General features: G+C 35.7%; 1 protein-coding gene across 1 annotated transcript; it reads right to left on the bottom strand.

Annotated features, from left to right (window-relative positions):
* Positions 1-230: 230 nt before the first annotated feature.
* cyth3a (cytohesin 3a) lies at positions 231-16,786 on the bottom strand. Its single transcript, XM_042735282.1, is given in 13 exon segments — positions 231-2,407; positions 3,548-3,702; positions 3,841-3,912; positions 4,678-4,754; positions 5,181-5,292; positions 5,401-5,549; positions 6,516-6,627; positions 7,431-7,512; positions 8,443-8,561; positions 8,675-8,741; positions 8,853-8,917; positions 9,154-9,236; positions 16,499-16,786. Coding segments are annotated over 13 exon segments (1,191 nt in total). The 5' UTR covers positions 16,524-16,786; the 3' UTR covers positions 231-2,334.
* Positions 16,787-17,721: the final 935 nt, after the last annotated feature.

The following is a 17,721-nucleotide window of genomic DNA, read 5'->3' as shown; positions in this document are numbered from 1 at the left end:
ATGCAAAATATTTAATCTTTTCACTACTAATGCAACGTGGCTCCCTAAGTACATGAAAAAGAAAGGGAAAAAAACATTAATTTCCTCAGCTAATATTGGGATCCGTTATTAATATGAGCAAAATGGTTTGTTTAGTGATTTAAAGATTCTGTATGAAGAAATGATAGCATCCCTTGCCACATTCAAGAAGATTCAGAACTCTTATCTTGACAAAAGGAGGTTGAACAAAGTATTTTTAATAATTTATTTTCAATCATTTAGCTGTGATTGAGGTTGAAATTTTTGTGTTTTGAATAAAAGAAAAGATAAACAGTAAAGACATTTTCCAGTCCGTTGGCTCATATTTACTAACTACACATATTAGTGGAGGACACTGAATATTGCATGGAGAAAAAAAAAAAAAAAAAACCTATGGCATAATTACAGCATCTACCATTTACCTTGATCCCTGGTGTACACTGCCTCATCTTTCCAAGTACGGTATATCGCACTGTAGCCTGGGGACCTCAAAGTGGGAGGAGTCACAATTAGGCGGTGACCTTCAATTTATTAAAGTAAAACTGAGGGTGGAGGGCTGCAGCAATACCTGTTGCAGTAAGATGCAGGATAGTACAATACAGGACAAGCAGCTCACAAATAATTAGAGAAATAGCTGCTCTGTGTCCTTCTCTGAATGAAGTCAAATGAATAAAAATGTTTTATTAGGTCACTTGCTGAGGTCATGAGTTCAGGGCCAATGGCTTCATTGACAGTAATGACAAACCTGTTTCATCTGAGATATCTGAATTACTATTTACTGACACACACAGGGTTCTGAAATATAGTTTTCAGAGCATGCTGCATATTTACCATAGAAATGTTAAGCAGAATACAAGTGACAATATTTTACTTATTATATTAACTATTATAAACATAATATCCAAAAACTTTCCATAAAATTATGCAGGTATTCGATTTTAAGCTGGGTTTGGTTGCATATCGCTATGGTTTTGTCTATGTCTTAGGTAAACCTAGAAAAAGGAGGCCTCATTGTTTGATGCATTTATGTGTCATAAATCATATTCTCTATATTTCACTATGATTAGTATTGCTGTCCTACATGGAACTGGACAGTGATGACAGTGGACTGTGGTTAATTTAATTTAAATCATATTGATCAATCTTTTCGCAGTGTATCTATGAGTATTTCCTTTACACTTTGCAATAAACTATGAGAAATAATGAGTTTCATGTTTACAGAGCTATACAGCCTTCACTTAAAATCTCAGCTGAATAGCTGTATACAAAAATTGCATATACACATCAATTTTAGATCCATGGAGTTTCCAAAATAGTTAAAATAATAAAAATAATTATGGCTTTTGTGATATTATTTGTGTGTGCGTGTGTTATTTACAAACAGGTTAAAAAACAAAACAGGTTCAGTTAACATTGGCACTATTACATAAATACAACAAAATACTTATATTAACTTATATTAGCAACAATTTAAATCAAAAGGTGAATACAAACAGGTATAGAGTTTGCATTCTTACAAAGGCATCAAATAATATTAGCATATTAAGAGAACGTCAGAAATTATTTTTACAGTATTTTATATAATTCTAGGCCTATTAAGGACCTTAGAAACATAATAAATATAATATGTATAATATTCTCTTCCAATTAATGCAACCAGTCCGGCTGATTTGGTGGATGATAATGATATGACACAAATTAAAATAAACTCATTTAAAAGTACTGATGCAATTAAGACAATATTTGATATACCATATAACACTAAAATTATTCAGCATGAATCCCTGCCATATCGATCTATTTTCTGTATCCACACAGACTACTTCTGAATTGACATCACCAACAGTCTGGTATACTTTACATACATTTCATCCAGCTTAAATTTTGACTTTTGACTTGAGAACATCTCCATAACGATACCTGGAAATTTGCGATAGCTGTTCCTGTTGTAAGCAGCAGGGGGCGCTACTTACTCTATATTAGACCATCACATGAAATTAAGCAGATATTGTAGCATAGTCAAATCATTCATCACTCTTAAAGCAAAGTTCTTTCTGACAAACACACATTCAGCATATAATTGCATTATCATCATCACTGTTTTCCTCATACAATCCATTTAAAGAGGAATATTTAGTACACATCCCTTACATTACCTCAGGACCTATATAGACCCCATCATTTTTTAAATCTTGTCCTTCTTTATCCTCAGAGAGCTCATGTCTCTGTATGTCACCTCCTGCAACGTTCGGGATCCCACGTGAAGGTTTCCACTTGAAGAGTGATTATTTAACCCGAACTGGAAAGGTCTACGGCTCACTTTTTAGTGGCCACTCGCCGTTTCCTAGTAGCCAACATATCGTAGAAAGGATCCCTGCTAATGCTTGCCCTGTAGGATAACAACAATAAAACAGAAACTGTACAATCACAGCATAAAAATATACATCCACATAAAACAATAACAGTATTTTCTGGAAGCAGTTGACCTGATTCTAAAACGATACAGGTTTAGAGTTTTTGGCAGTCCCACAGGACATGCTGAGGCAGCTTTTGATGTAAAACACCAGGCTAAACTGACCACAGAGCAGTTCCACAATTCCAGCTGAGTCAGAGGACATGTGTTAACTAGACACTTACATAGACACCTACAGTGCCACAGATTTTCAGCTACTGTACACAAATGGCCTTCAGAGACCTACATACTAAGATCCGAACATACGTATTCCAATTCTTTAAATCAAGTCTGTTTTAGGCAGGAAAACAAAGCCAGAGTCATGGCCAACAATAAGAGACTAAGTGGTCTTTGGCTTCCCTTTCTCCAGTGATAAATGCTAATTTATCTTCAGGAAAGATCATTTAACCTTCAGTGGACGTGGGTCACTCAGAATTTGTGTGTGAGGTTTATATAGGCACCACACTACGATATTTGATCTTGTTTTCCATTAAAAACATACATAAAACAATTACATTTAATCCAAATTGTGATACTAAGATTTTTTCAGAGTTTGAAGAAGAATTATTGATTTTAGCATCCACTCATTTACATTTACATATTTTAGCAGATGCTTAAAAGCAACTTAGTGCATTCAGGCTGAGATTTTTTACCTAACGTGTTCCCTGGGAATCGAACCCACAACCTTTTGTGCTGATAACGCAATGCTCTACCACTGAGACACTGGAACTACACTCAAACAATAATATTTATTCAATTGTATTTTTTAAAGTAAAAACCTCACAAAATTTAGTTAGAATTGTGCTTAAAAAATATAAATACTATAAATAAATTCAAGATATGTTACCTGAAAACAAATCTTAATATCCAATTAGATATTTTTTTGCAGTGCACAGCCAAGGTCTAAAACACTGGAAACACTCGCTTCATCTTATCAGCACAATGGCGATGTTCTATGATAAGAGAAGCCAATGTTCCTTTCTGAGCATCTGTGGGTGTGTGTGTATATGACCTACAACCAGCACACATTGGTTATCTGAGAAGAGAATAATGAGGGCTGACACTGTGAAGCCTTACTTGATGGATTTGATCCACTCTTCTTTCTCCTCCGGCGTGGGTGCAGATATTCTGTAAACCACGTGATTCCCCTCCACCACCTTCCCATCAGACTCCGTCTTGCATGCCTTAATTACCTGCCCCTTATGACTGGAGTTGTAGAGCTCAAAGCAATTCTGAAAGTTTGAAGCATGAAACAGTCCCTTTTACTTCTTCATTTCTTGATGACTAACTTAGGATAACTAAATATAGGATTCTTCTTAAAGACTGACTACAGATTATCATTTAACTGAGAGCTTGAAGTAGAAACATACTGGTTTTCTTGGTTCCTCCACCTCTCTTATACTAAGATTCTCCAGTGGAATGATCCCCCGAGGCTCTTTGTCCTGTGGACATATGAGTAACAGACCATTAATCCACGATGTTTATTTGTTATGAAAGCAATTAGTCTTAGACTTAATCCACAATATGTTTCCTTTAACGAGATATAGAAGGCGGGGATATTAAAAAAGTGAGGGAATTAACAATGTGCACTTTAAGCAACTACTGTCTGTCTCTTAATCTAAATCTGGCACAAGACTAGGGAAAAAATGCATTATTTCCTTCCACTTTGCTGATGAGATGACAAAGCGGGGAGGTTGTAACAGGGAGTGTGTTTTGGGTTTTAGTCCACTGCATTCAGTTTGAGGTCATATATATGCTAGTGTACTCATAAACACTCAGAAAATTCATTTTTAGCATGTGTACCCATTTAACATGTGCTTACTGATGACACGTCCTGCACTACACAACTTTTTGTACAATCAAAAGCTCTAAAATGAGAATGTTCCTCCCTTAATACCAGCCGAAACTAACAAATAGCAAACTGTGGTTAAAAGTTCCACCAAAACTTCAGAAATACATCATCAGATGAAAGAAAGTACTCATCAAGTCATTTCCCGGAGTGTTCCTTTATTGTAAATGTGAAGCTGGTGAGAAGTGCTTGTGTCTGCTTGTGTTCTTTGCTGTTCACTTACTTTTTTTCCCTCACTTCCTCTTCTATCTGACCTCCTTTAACCTATATCTTACTATCTGAATCATTGATACATTTAATAGATAAATCTTAAATCTATGTATTGCCCAAACAAGACATACAGAGCAGTTGTACTTACTGTTGTATATTCAAAGTAATACAGACAGTTATCTGTCAAAATGAACCACCTCCTCTTCCAGGTCTTTACTCTTCCCCCTGCAATTCAAATACAGATAATAACAAAAAATAAACTATTGGTGCCTTAAAAGTGGCAGAACATTTATGCTGTAAATAAATCACTGCATGACAAGGAATTAGTGTAGTTCCAAAATCCATTTGATGGATAAAGAATCATAAAAAAATAAATAAAAAAAAGCTTTAATGGTCTGCCAATAACAGCATTATCTGTGTAATCCTGATCAACACTGGAAAAATCTTTTAAAAGCTCTTTAATTACTTTGAATGATGTCACAGTAGCAAATCTGCTTTATGAGCCATAATGTTAAATAGTTATTGAGTGAGATGCTGGATAATTCCACATTAAATCCGATCTATAAGGGGAAACTCATGGGTTTCAAACCATGGAAGAATGCTAGATAGAGGAGCAGATGGACAGGCATACAGACAGAAAGATACACACACCTAGTTTTAGCAGCCATCCCTCTCTGTCCGGATTAAAGAATGTGTGAGTTAGATCATTCCCATCGTCTTCAGGAATTTTGAAAGGCTCATTCTTAATGCTTTCATATAAATTCTATGAAGAAGAAAAGAAACAATATGCACATGCATATTTTATCATTACATACATAACTTAGTGATGAGTGTGCAGCTCTCTCCATCACAGTATGACACAGAGACTCACTCTGAGCAGCTCCTCAGGCAGATCTCCTCCCTCGTTGATGCCCCGATTCATGGATATGAACCTTTCAACCGTGGGCTTGTCTCTGACATTAGGGTTGTGCAAGCTGGTGTTGAGCATGATGACGGAGAATGAGAGAACATAGCATGTGTCTGTGGAGAGCAGAAACTTGGATCGGTCAGTCAGCTCTGTAGGTCCAGAATGGCAAATTAAATTAAGCATGTGACTCTATGTTTTCTCATTTTAATTTTTTATAAGTTGACTTCTAAATACTATATTCTGAAAGCATAGAGTTTGATGCAAGATACAGGCCAGTTTTTAATGTTTCTTCATCTTTATGTATGACTCCATGCTGAAAGAAGGATATTAATGCTTTGGACATTTACAGACTCTGTTTATGAATAAATAATCATTCCCTTGCGCTTTGTTTTAGCACAGTGTCTTTAGTCCATTTCTGGGGTGCTGCATTTTATACAGTCTCTAGTAACAGTGTGTGCCAACATCTCCGCTATTTATCCCTGCAGTTATAAAGCTCAGCCCTCAGAGGACTAGATTTCCTACAGATACTCCAAGTGTGCTGTAATTCAAGAGACTCGGCCCAGCATGCAAAAATTCTGTCATTAATTACTCACCCTCATGTCATTCCAAACCCATAATGCAACTACCACGTTCAAGGCCCAGAGAGGTAATAAGGACATAGTTGAAATAGTTCTTGTGACTCCTGCGTCAGCAGCTCCATACGCATACATCGTGGTACTCTTAATGAACGTGCATATTCTCATAGCTTCATAAAATTAAGGTTGAACCACTGATGTCACTTGGACTGTTTTAACAATGTCCTTACTACCATTTTGGGCCTTGAAAGTGGTAGTTGCTTTGCTGTCTATGTGGGGTCAGAAAGCTCTCGGATTTCATCAAAAATATCTTAATTTGTGTTCCGAAGATGAACAAAAGTCTCACAGGTTTGGAACGACATGAGGGTAAGTAATGATAAAATCTTCATTTTTTGGGTGAACTAACCCTTTAATGCTGAGTAAGAGCTTTAGACCAATGAGAGGTTTGGGCCACAAAGAAGGGTTCAAGTAGAAGTCAAGTTTACTACTGAAAAAAAGTCGTACCTGTGGACTGAAAGACACCTGGGTTACACTGGCAATATCGAGTAGCAAAGGCCTCCATCATTCGATCAATTTTCTGTGCTTCACCAGGAAGTCTGAATTTGTATAATCAAGAAAAACAATTATAAAATGGAAATGACACTTAAAATTATAATAGTTATTTGATGGACCTTTGCCTGAGGGAATAAATGAGTGTGTATGATTTTATTTTAATAGCATAAGTAACAGAGTGATGCAAAGACAATGAATGGCTTACGTCACTCACATTATGTTTTAATTACTGAACATTTTGTCCCATTCTATTTTATTTATTTATTTATTTTTTGTTATACATCCCACAAAACAAATATGAATGAAAATCATTAAAATATTACTGTCTTTTAAAGACTGTCTTTCAAGTCTTTTAATGGAAACAACGCAATTTGTTGTAGTTTTTCTGAATAGCTGTGTAATATCCTGTGTAATAATTTTTCTGAAAGAAAGTAGTTCTCTCAAAGAACTGGCAGGTTTCTTGCAAAGTTTGTTCTTCCAGTAATGTTATATAAGGTTACCTGATCTTTAATAACATTTTACCACTTAGTAAATTTAGCAAAATGATAAAACTGAACATTCCCTTAACGGTTTCTCTAACATTTGTATAACCAAGAAAAACAATTATAATATTTCAAAAACCGGAGGTTCTGAACATTCAGAGAATATTCAGAAATAACATTTTCATAACCTGAATGTTAGCAAAACATTCTTTTGTTGATAGCTGGGCAAAAAATATTTAAATTGTTAGTGATTGTTGAAAATGGAAATTTATGTTAAGTTCTAGATATACAAATACTATAACATTTCTTATGATTCCATTTCCATATTTAGAACATAAAGTGGTTTTTATAGTTATAACAGGTGGTGAAGAAAACATCAATCTCACCTCAATGCTTGCACCAGGTTGAGATCTGCAAACTCATGAAGCTCCACAAATGCCTGCAAAACCTTAATATTGAAGTCATCTCTAAAAATAACGAGAAAATAAGGTTTAATCAGCAATAGCTATTTCCTCATTCGCTCTAAGCTCCATCTCCAGAGATACATGCACTCATTTTAGCAGAGCTCAATCAAAAAACAGTACAGACTTTTTACATTCTGGAGTCAGTCACTGTTCATTTGTTCAGTTTTCTACAACAGGGTTTCACACAAGAACAATCACGTAAGACCACGTTTGGTGTATGGATATAAAAACCATCATTTGAATACATACAAGTGTTTTAAAAAACACAGAGATATGAACATAAAATGTAATGACAATGTACAACAGCATGCTTGATTACACAAGCTAAGACAGAACCACATCTCCAAACTTTTTAAATCAGAGACACAATGATTACAGCTTCCAGCTCTTCCTCGTAAATACAATTAACAGTAATTGCTATGTATAGTCTTTAACCACACTTTCTAGTACCAAATGAACTGGGTGACTGTACAATTGATCTTCAGGCTAGCCAAGACAATGGTTATCAACTTGGACAGGATGCCTACGTAGACAAGGCTATTTTTATATCTAACAACTATTACACTGTAGATCAAGCTTAGTCTCTTTTTTGTAAACATGCCTCATGGGACAATGCTGAGTAACTACATTTTTGCAGACCTTTACAACTACAATTACACCTTCATTTGTCTTGATATTGACAGGTGTAGCACTGGGTGGTAATAATAATGTTTTATATCTAATCCTGTGTAAACAGATGTTGGTAAGGGTGAGATAAGGTGCCTTCATGCTGTGATATGCTAAATATTGTTTTGGAAACGTGTGGTCATTTTCAGCTGTTACAAATGGGGAAGTCATTTCCTGAGAGAGCAGGATCTTGTCTGACAATGCACATATATTTTGCAAAGATAGCAAGACTGGTCTTGCTATGTGAGCGAGAGTGATGTGACTTACCGTTCCCCTAAATAATCTCCTATGACAGTTTTGTTTAAGCCTTCGCCTTTATAGAGGAACTGTGCGATGTCCTCAGGTGTGTGCTGCAGAAGATCATTCTCCAAAAGAAATTGGATTCCCTGCAAGAAAGTTAACCACTTCATGATGTTTGCTTAGGCTCAACATAACACATGACCCTCTGGACATCATTTTATACATGGTATGGTGAATAAAGAAATCGAAACAATATTACCTTTTTAGGATCCATATTGAATTTCTTTCTTCCGACAGCAATCTGCTTGTTCCTCTGAGTGCTTTTGCTGTAATGTGGTGAAAAACAATAAAGTTCTCTTTTAAAATAACAAATATGAACTAATGTTATCTTAATGTTAAACAAATCGTTGTAATCTGTAAAACAAAAAGAAACATACGTCTCTCTGACACACGTTAAATGTTCGATCTCTGTCATGACTTCTGAGATCTCAAACTTTAACCGCTGCAAGAATAACAGAAAAATTGGTTACTTCAGTTATATCACTGAAAATAATCAAGTTGATCCATAATCTTTCGTAATATTCTTAAAATGCATGCAGTGTATTATAAAATACATTGTACAACCAATGACATTCAGCCCCCATCAGGTAGAACTTGTAGTGAAGTGTGACATGATAAATGTCAATCACTTAATATCTTAATGATTTTAAAAGATAACGGCTACATTAAAGTAAATACCTCAATGTCATCTAGCAGCTCTTTTTTCCTCCGTCTAATGTTAGACAGTTCATCTCTCTCTTCATGTGAGAGATCTTCAGGCACTGTTGAGAAACAAATGTGACATTAAAATGGTTCATCATCTAATAATAATAACCAAGAAAAAAGAGATTCTACAAGACATCCAAGGAAGCTGTATTCTTTATCATTTGTTAAAACAGCTATATTGCTGACCTAAACTCAAATCCCAAAGTGCTGTGTAAGACAAATAAAAAATAAAAAATACAGAGCACATTTATCTTCATAAATAATGTTATTTAAATTAATCTTGGCAACCTAGTACTCAAGAAAGAAGCTTTTCTTTTAGGCTGAAAACTGAGTATCTTATGTAATTCCTTTAGCACACCTACAGTATGACCTTCCATGATCAAAGTCATGCTGCACATAAATACAAGACTAAACTGATCCAACTTTACAACGTTAAGGTGCCCAATGAAACACAGAAGGTTACAGTAAAGAAAACATGTATTAAACAACACAAACTCCTCTGTGGATGTTATATAACTCATCTGTAGACATTTTAGATGCTTAATTAAGTCACAAAGGACCATAATCTCCTGAACTGACTTTATCATTTTTCAAAACTTTCACAAGTAGGAGTGTTTTGGATGAGGACCTCATTGTAAATGTGGACAATATGAGAACATTGTGTAATTGCACCTTAGGCACGCCAGGATTAGACAAGGGATGGGCTAATAAGAGGGGCACGGGGGAATTTCCTGCGGTTGTCTGGTTCTGCCTTACGACAATGGAGAGGAAGTTAAGAATGAGTGCATGAATCAGGGTTCAACCCTAACAATAACATTATAGGGTGATTCATTGCAGTCATTCTGAGCTTTTATATCGAGGGCAATGTTTTTTTTCAGTCTTTTATTATTATATAAAAGCCATACTAAATCTTAATGAGGAGCCATTTGTACATTACGCAACAGGGTCTGGTCAAATGTAACTAGTAAGGAAAAAATGGAGTAAAAATAGAACATTCCTTCAAGATATGAACATTCCGTGCCTCTAACTTGCCTGTGGAATTGGCAAAAATCAGTAGAACAGAAGTAAATTCCCTTCTCATGAAATGAAGCCACAATGGCCTGAGGCATTGATGAAAATTAGTTTGTCTTCATTAAGACATTGCACTGATTGGCAGTTATTAATATTACCAAGTTGCTTTCCATTTTATTCATATAAACCGTAATGCTTAATTTTTGAAAAAAAGGGAAAAATAAGGAACACTAAAAACATCTGTGGCTAATGATGACATCACCACCCTTGCACCCTGTCTTGTGGGAAAAAAGGAATGTTGACTGCATGCAAAACTGTCAATTCAAAAGCTTCATTCCATCAGCATGAGTGGCACTTTGCTTAGAAACTATTACAGCTGCAGACGGATCTTTAAATTCAGTATAGCCTAAATTAGACAAAATTCAACTGAAAATCACATATATATTTGTGGAAAAAGATGAGTTGGATATGTTGGCATTCTGGGTGCAAATACAGATATTAAAGGGTTTGCAGCAAACACTGCATCCTGGTCTCAAACACCCTCTTTAATCTACACACTGGTCTCAATCCCTCTAACTATATCTTATCCTTATTCTCAATAGCTGCATGGGCTGCCAGCTGCTCTAAATCCACAGGCTTACCCATTGATTTTAACCACACACTCAGACCAGGGCCCACAACACAGGAAGTCTGCTGCATACACAGATGTATCACTAACCTATCCAAAAATGATAACAGTTCATAAAGCATCTATACAGGCTTATGTGAACTACTGTATATGTTGGTCCATTTCACATCTTCAGTGCTGAGTTAATATATCTGTCAATCATGATAATTAATATATTACAATGATACAGCTGATGATTAGACCTCTAGTACCAAGCTTCAGAGATGATATGGGCCTGGTAGGAATGTTAGATCGTTTTTCTTATACTGTTTTGACAATGGTAAACTTAATACCCTGTTTTTCATAAAGAAGGATACTTACATTACTGTTAACCAGTCAGACAGATGGAATGGGCAGAGAGCTTATCTCTATTCGAAAGAAAAAAAAGTTGCTTTCTGATCAGTGTGTGATTCTCTTTATCCTCTTAAAGCCCCCCGAATGTGTTTATTTAGCAAATAATAGTATTATCTAAGAAACAGATGGGATAAACCACAACACATCACAACATCTGCTTTTATATTCCCAGTTTTGGGGTGCGTTTTGTTCAAATGAAGGTAACAGTCCACTATTGTAAAACCAATAATCCTGGACCTTTTTAGAAAGGATTATTCCAATAAATAAATAATTAAAAAGTACCACCTTTTAATAAAAGTTAAAAAGTTTGGGGTGAGTGAGATTTTTTTTATACTTTTATTCAGCAAGGACACATTAAATTTAAACATTAAATTTACATTTAAAAAACATTCTATTAATTAAAAAATCCTGAACTAAACATATCAAGATTTACACAAAAAAATTAATAACAAATATTCAAAAAGATAATGACGAATGGTTTTTAAACACCAAATCAGCATATTAGAATAATTTTAAAGGATCATGTGAGGGATCACACTGAAGACTGGAGTTATGGCTGCTGAAAATGTAGTTTTACCATCACAGGAATAAATTACATTTTATAATATAGTAAAATAGGAAAAAGGTCATTTTAAATTGAAATTATATTTTATTATATTACTGTTTTTACTGTGTTTCTGATCAAATAAAAGCAGCCTTTTTGAGTTTTAGAAACATCTTACACACTACAAATATTTGAACAGTAGTGTATAAAAAAGTATTATTATATTTATAAAATATTTATAAATAAAAAATTGCATTTTAAACTATGAAAATATAATAAACTTATGCTAATATATATTTATGTTTTATTTTTAAGCATATCTTCAACATACAGGTGACAATGAAAAAAGACTCTCAGGATATTGATATTGATTCCTAACAGATCATAAACACAATATAAAAAAGCACTGCGATTCAACAAGCAAAATGATTCAATCATTAAACATACATTAATTCAAACTATGTAACAGTGACCAAATTTATATTCTATTAAATCTATCTTATGTAATATCCACATCCCCTTTAATGTCTCTTTCTTTTTTATAAACCTGCAAATGATAAAGAAGTAATGCCCAAGAATGCACGGCTGCTGAATACTGCATTCCTGACATGAAAGAGATGAGGCTCTGGGACGGTCCTGACTCAGTGGGTGGAAAACTGGACAAGGGTCCTTTGTACTAGTGACTGTTTGTTTTTAAATCTCCTGCCAGGACAAAATGTTTTGACAACCCCATCAAAAATCTATTTAGGTTTTTAACTTCCCTTTCAGATTTTTAAAACAAATATGAAAATATTTGCATTCAACAATGGTAATTCACCCTCCACTCATTCAACACTGTTCAGCTGATGCTATAGCTCGTAAAATATCTTGCATGACCCTCCAGATTTCTTCAAATCAATTCCATATGTGACACTTAGACTAAAACAAACACACTAAAAGCTCTCTCTCATTCTTCAGTCTCATCCACTCACAATAATAAGGATGTATCCACATGATAAATGTTTGACATCATCGGTAATATTCACAGATTAAACCTCATATCAAAATCTCAATCGGCAGAAACACAAACATCAGTATTCAGAGCGGATATTACACAGCAGTGAAATGAAAACATTACAATGTTTTTGATATAATAACATGGCTGACATTGTCTTGACCTTAAGCAGATTTGCCAGGCACGGTGTCCTTCAGATCTCTGCTGGTGCAGTCACACCATTGATGAGGTTTTGACCACTGTCTGTGTCATGCCTGGTGCCAGACGGCTCCTCAGGAGAGCCTGGATCAGACACCGGTGGCATCAGATGCAGACAATGTTAATGAGTACCAGGCCTCACTATCTCTCCTTTAATCAGTCTGACAAAGTCTGCCTCTTTGTTGGACCTTAGCTAAGGACAAAGTAATGTTTTAAAAATGTGAAAAGGCCATAAATTTGTGGTTCTGACACACTATAAAAAAAATTCAGTAAAATTTACGGCAAAAAAACGGCAGCTGTGGTTGCCGGAATTTTAACCTTAAAAAAATATGGTAGAAACACTTTAGGTTTTACGGTTTTTACTTAAATTTACAGTTAAATGCTGAAATTTCATTAACTGATATAATGTTAATATACCAACCTATTGAAGTACTGAAATCTGTTTTGTACCTTTGTAACACCCACCACAAGCAGCTTTTAAATAATAACATATATAGAAGGTGCACAGTGTGATTCACACAGACACTAAACACCATCATGGTAACACACATGAAACTGAAATAATGCAATAAACATTCATTAAACAACATTAGGTGTAACAAACAAACCTAATATACAAAAGTGATAAGAAAAAACTAAGAAGAAACATGGTTATTTCAACCAAAAAACATCAAATTTGAAATGTAACGCAGGGAATTCTGGGAATGTCAATTTACGGTTATTCACTGGAAATTATAGAGATTTTTTTTTAGAGAAATTATAGGCTGTCCTTGATGTCCTATATCAGTCTTTCTTTGCACTCAACCATCTGCCACAGAAACGGAGGGAAAATGGTTTTCCATTTGGATTTTCCCACGGTAAGATAAGACAAATAGCCATTGAGTCCAGTGCTTTGAAGTTCTCAGGATCATGATACAAGAGAAACTGGAAAGACCTAGTGAGCTAATGGTACCTCTACAATTCTGTGCTTTCTTGTTCTTGTAGACATTTACAATTGGTCTTTGTCAGATAAAGTGATAACAGCTGTGCATAAACATAATGAAATAGGCTCAAAAGTGCTTGAGATGTCTGGCTTTTAGATCTGGTTTCTGTTTCTGTGTTTTTTTTTTTTTTTTTTTTTTACACTGATATACCAAAACAACTCTCAGAGCATAACAGCCACAAACTAAATCACTACTATCTCCACTGTCTAGTCAGATCCCATATATAGTAACTGTAAGCAGAATCACAGCTGAAAAATCATTGCAAAAGAGTCATCTTAAAGCCAACTGGTGCTTTTGTTATCTTTCCAAAATAGTCAACACAATAACCCATGGACCACAGGGCTATGATCATTACACTGTTAAGGTACATGTCAAATTTAATATCTAAAAACAGAACAAAAAAAATTAAAGAAATCTTCCAGTCCCTTAAAACTTACCATGGAAACCACACACTACTACAGTTCAGTTACTACAGTTATTTGTTACTATTCTAAAATGAAAATACACTACTATCTCAAATAGTGTAAGTAGCTTTGAGAATATATATATATATATATATATATATATATATATAAATATATATATATATATATATCCATTTGTAGTGGTGTATGAAATCATAGTTTACATCATCAAGTGTACTCATTCAATCCCACAAGGCACCTCAGTAATAACATCCAGAGTATAGCTTCAGCCATCTCCAACACACTTGCCTGGAAGTCTAGCAAGTCTGAAATGAGTCTCAGGACCTTGAATAGCTATTTAAGGTTGGAGCTAAACTCTCCAGGACAGTGGCCCTCCAGGAACAGGTTTGGACACCCCTGCGCTAGGTCAGTGGTTCCCAACCATGTTCCTGAAGCTGATCCAACACTGCTCTGCTTGCATGTCTCATTTATCAAACACACCTGATTCAAGTAATCAGCTCATTTTTAGAGGCTCCAAAACCTGAAATAGATGTGGCAGACAAAGGGGACATGCAAAATGTGCAGTGCTTGGGGGCTCCACACTTCAGGAACGTGAACTATGAATGTAGCACAGGATGAATTCCAGCGTCTTGCCAGAAGATGGCATGTGCAGCACACTCATTAAGTGAGCTTTATATAAGTGGAGTGAATAGTACATGAAGGCATAGTAGCCGATTTTTGATACAGGTTAAATGTTTATAAATAGAGTGTACTTAAGTGCAAAATGTTAAACCTGAAGTGTACTTGAAGCTGAGTGATTGAATCAGTAGCCCCTCACTGCAGAACACAAGACCCAGAGGTTGAATCCACATGTAGGGGGAGGAGATCAAGCAGCCAAGTATGGTGACCCTGACATGACATGCAGCCAAGTATGGTGACCCATACTCAGAATTTGTGCTCTGCATTTAACCCATCCAAAGTGCACACACACAGCAGTGAACACACACACACACACCATGATCCGGAGCAGTGGGCAGCCATTTATGCTGCGGCGCCCTCAGCCGTGGTATTGCCGGCCCGAGACTCAAACCCACAACCTTAGAGTTAGGAGTCAAACTCTCTTACCACTAGGCCACGACTTCCCCTTATGGGTGATGGGTGGGTGTAGGGATCAAGGAGTGGAGACGGGTAGGTTTAGGGACATGTAAGGTGGGAGGAGTTGGATCTGGATCCAACCTCGCCTCCTGGATCTTGTGTTCTGAAGTGAGGTCCATCTCCTTTGAATAGGCAGAAGAACTCTCTCACTCTGCTCCACTCATTTAGGTACTCTCTACTTCATACCAGATCAGTCTCTTCCTGACAATGATCATTGTGGTAGCTTCTTTTGATTTTTACTATTTATTTTATTATTATGTTGTTGTTTTTTTTCTGAAACAGTTTAAAGCAACATTACTCTCCCAACTGAAGTCCCAACTGAATGTCAGCACTACATTAGAGAGCAGTATGGCACTCAACTGATACTGTTCAATTCTAAAAGTAGTATTTTCTAATTAATAAACTGGTAGGCTAATTTATACGGTGCTCTATAAAACATACGAGCACTTGACTAATTAAATGCCTCATGTTCCCTCTTGGCACCACAACTGTACTCATAAACATCTCGTGAGCTACTTCAAAGGATCTCACATCAAACAAACTGACGACCTACATATGAACAGTCATATGAACGGCTCCTGCAATAAGACTGAAGCTATGTTCAAATTCTCATTAAAACGCAGTGACAACACACTCACAGCAAGAACACTGCAAGTCATTTCACGTAAAAACGAAACACCTTTTATAAAAAGCAAAATGTTGAAGTGTTAATAAAGTCATTTCTCTCATCCAATCACTGATAATAGTATTAAAAGCAGGAAAATTAGCCTATATCAATTATATTAAAGTTTACTTTTTTCCTCCCCGTTCAGTGTGGTTGATTGATGAAATATCCTTCACAGTGACGAAACCGAGTGAGATGTCTATCTAGTGTTAGTGCTGGGCATCAAAGCGCGTTCCGAATCAACTGCACGCGCCTGTTACACTCAAAAATGCCGTAAAGGTAGGTTTTGAGACAAACCAGAGACTGACAGCTGTTCGTGCTGGCGAATAAAACAGAAACCTTACCTCGGTTATCTTCATCCATGTTCATTCTGCGAAGGGACTTGATGTAAATAACGTCCTAGTCCTAGATTACTACCTTAATAATATAACACCGGTCTGTGTAACACAAAATTAAATCATATTAGGATACACACTGAGCTCATCGTAACCCAGTCCAGGGGCTGCTCTAAATGTCATTCGCAAAATCCAACAACTGCTGCACAGATAAATCCTGGTGGAATAAATGAATATGTAGACCGCTCTCTGCCAGCTCCCATTCGCCTTTATCCATAGAACGACTGAGAGAAGAAACAGCATATTCAGCCAACGAATAGAGGCTCCGCCCATCACCATAATCTATGACTGATACTAAGTGATTGCATCCTGGTCTTTACCTAATATAAATAAGCCATAGACCAGAAGAATCAAATTAAAATATATAAAAAAAATAAAAATCCGAGTTAATTCCTATTTCTAATGTAGGATATTGGAGTAAAGCATGTTTTGATTACTTTGTAATGATATAATATGAATAATGTCATTTAATTTGATTAATATAACACAATTATATATAAGAAAATCATTCATAAAGCATGTATCATTATTTTTTCATTGATGTATATATATCGTAAAAAAAATTCTACTGAATAAGATACCTGGAAACAGCCCCAATGTGGTAATATGCAATATCCTGACCTTCATATGCAAGAATGATGTCAGCATTAGGGTGGAGAATCCCAGGTTCCTACAGAGAATGTACAGTGTACAGGAACTTGCCTGTTTTTCCAGCCACCACATGTCAGCCAGTATTAGTCAGACTGTTCTCCAGGTAAGCTGAGGTCATTACCCCTCCAAAATGTCTTACCTTTTGTGTCACAAATTCCATTTTGAGTGCAATGTGTTTTGCGGCTTTCCAAAGAATCATGCAAAATCCATTCAACAGCTCAAGAAAGTCATTGTCGTTTTGAAACAAAAACATCCTCTGATGTTTCACTTCATTTGCATGGATTGAAATGCTCCATTATTAATTCACAGCAAACAGGTTTTGTATATTGCTGATGGCATCATTCAGTCAAATAAACTTAAATAATACTCCCTCAGTCCTATGAAACTGAGAGAGTTTCGTCTCTGTGTCTCTAAAACTGACATTTAAAATATTTAAATGATCCCATCTGAGGATGTTATGTAAAGTATAACTGGATATGAGGAAATCAAAAGAGCAGAATGTAATGTTCTGTGACTGCAGC

Source organism: Cyprinus carpio, chromosome B12, assembly GCF_018340385.1.
Source record: "Cyprinus carpio isolate SPL01 chromosome B12, ASM1834038v1, whole genome shotgun sequence".
NCBI lineage: Eukaryota > Metazoa > Chordata > Actinopteri > Cypriniformes > Cyprinidae > Cyprinus > Cyprinus carpio.
The sequence above is the reverse complement of the archived record's forward strand: the minus strand, read 5'-3'. Positions and strand labels throughout refer to the sequence as shown.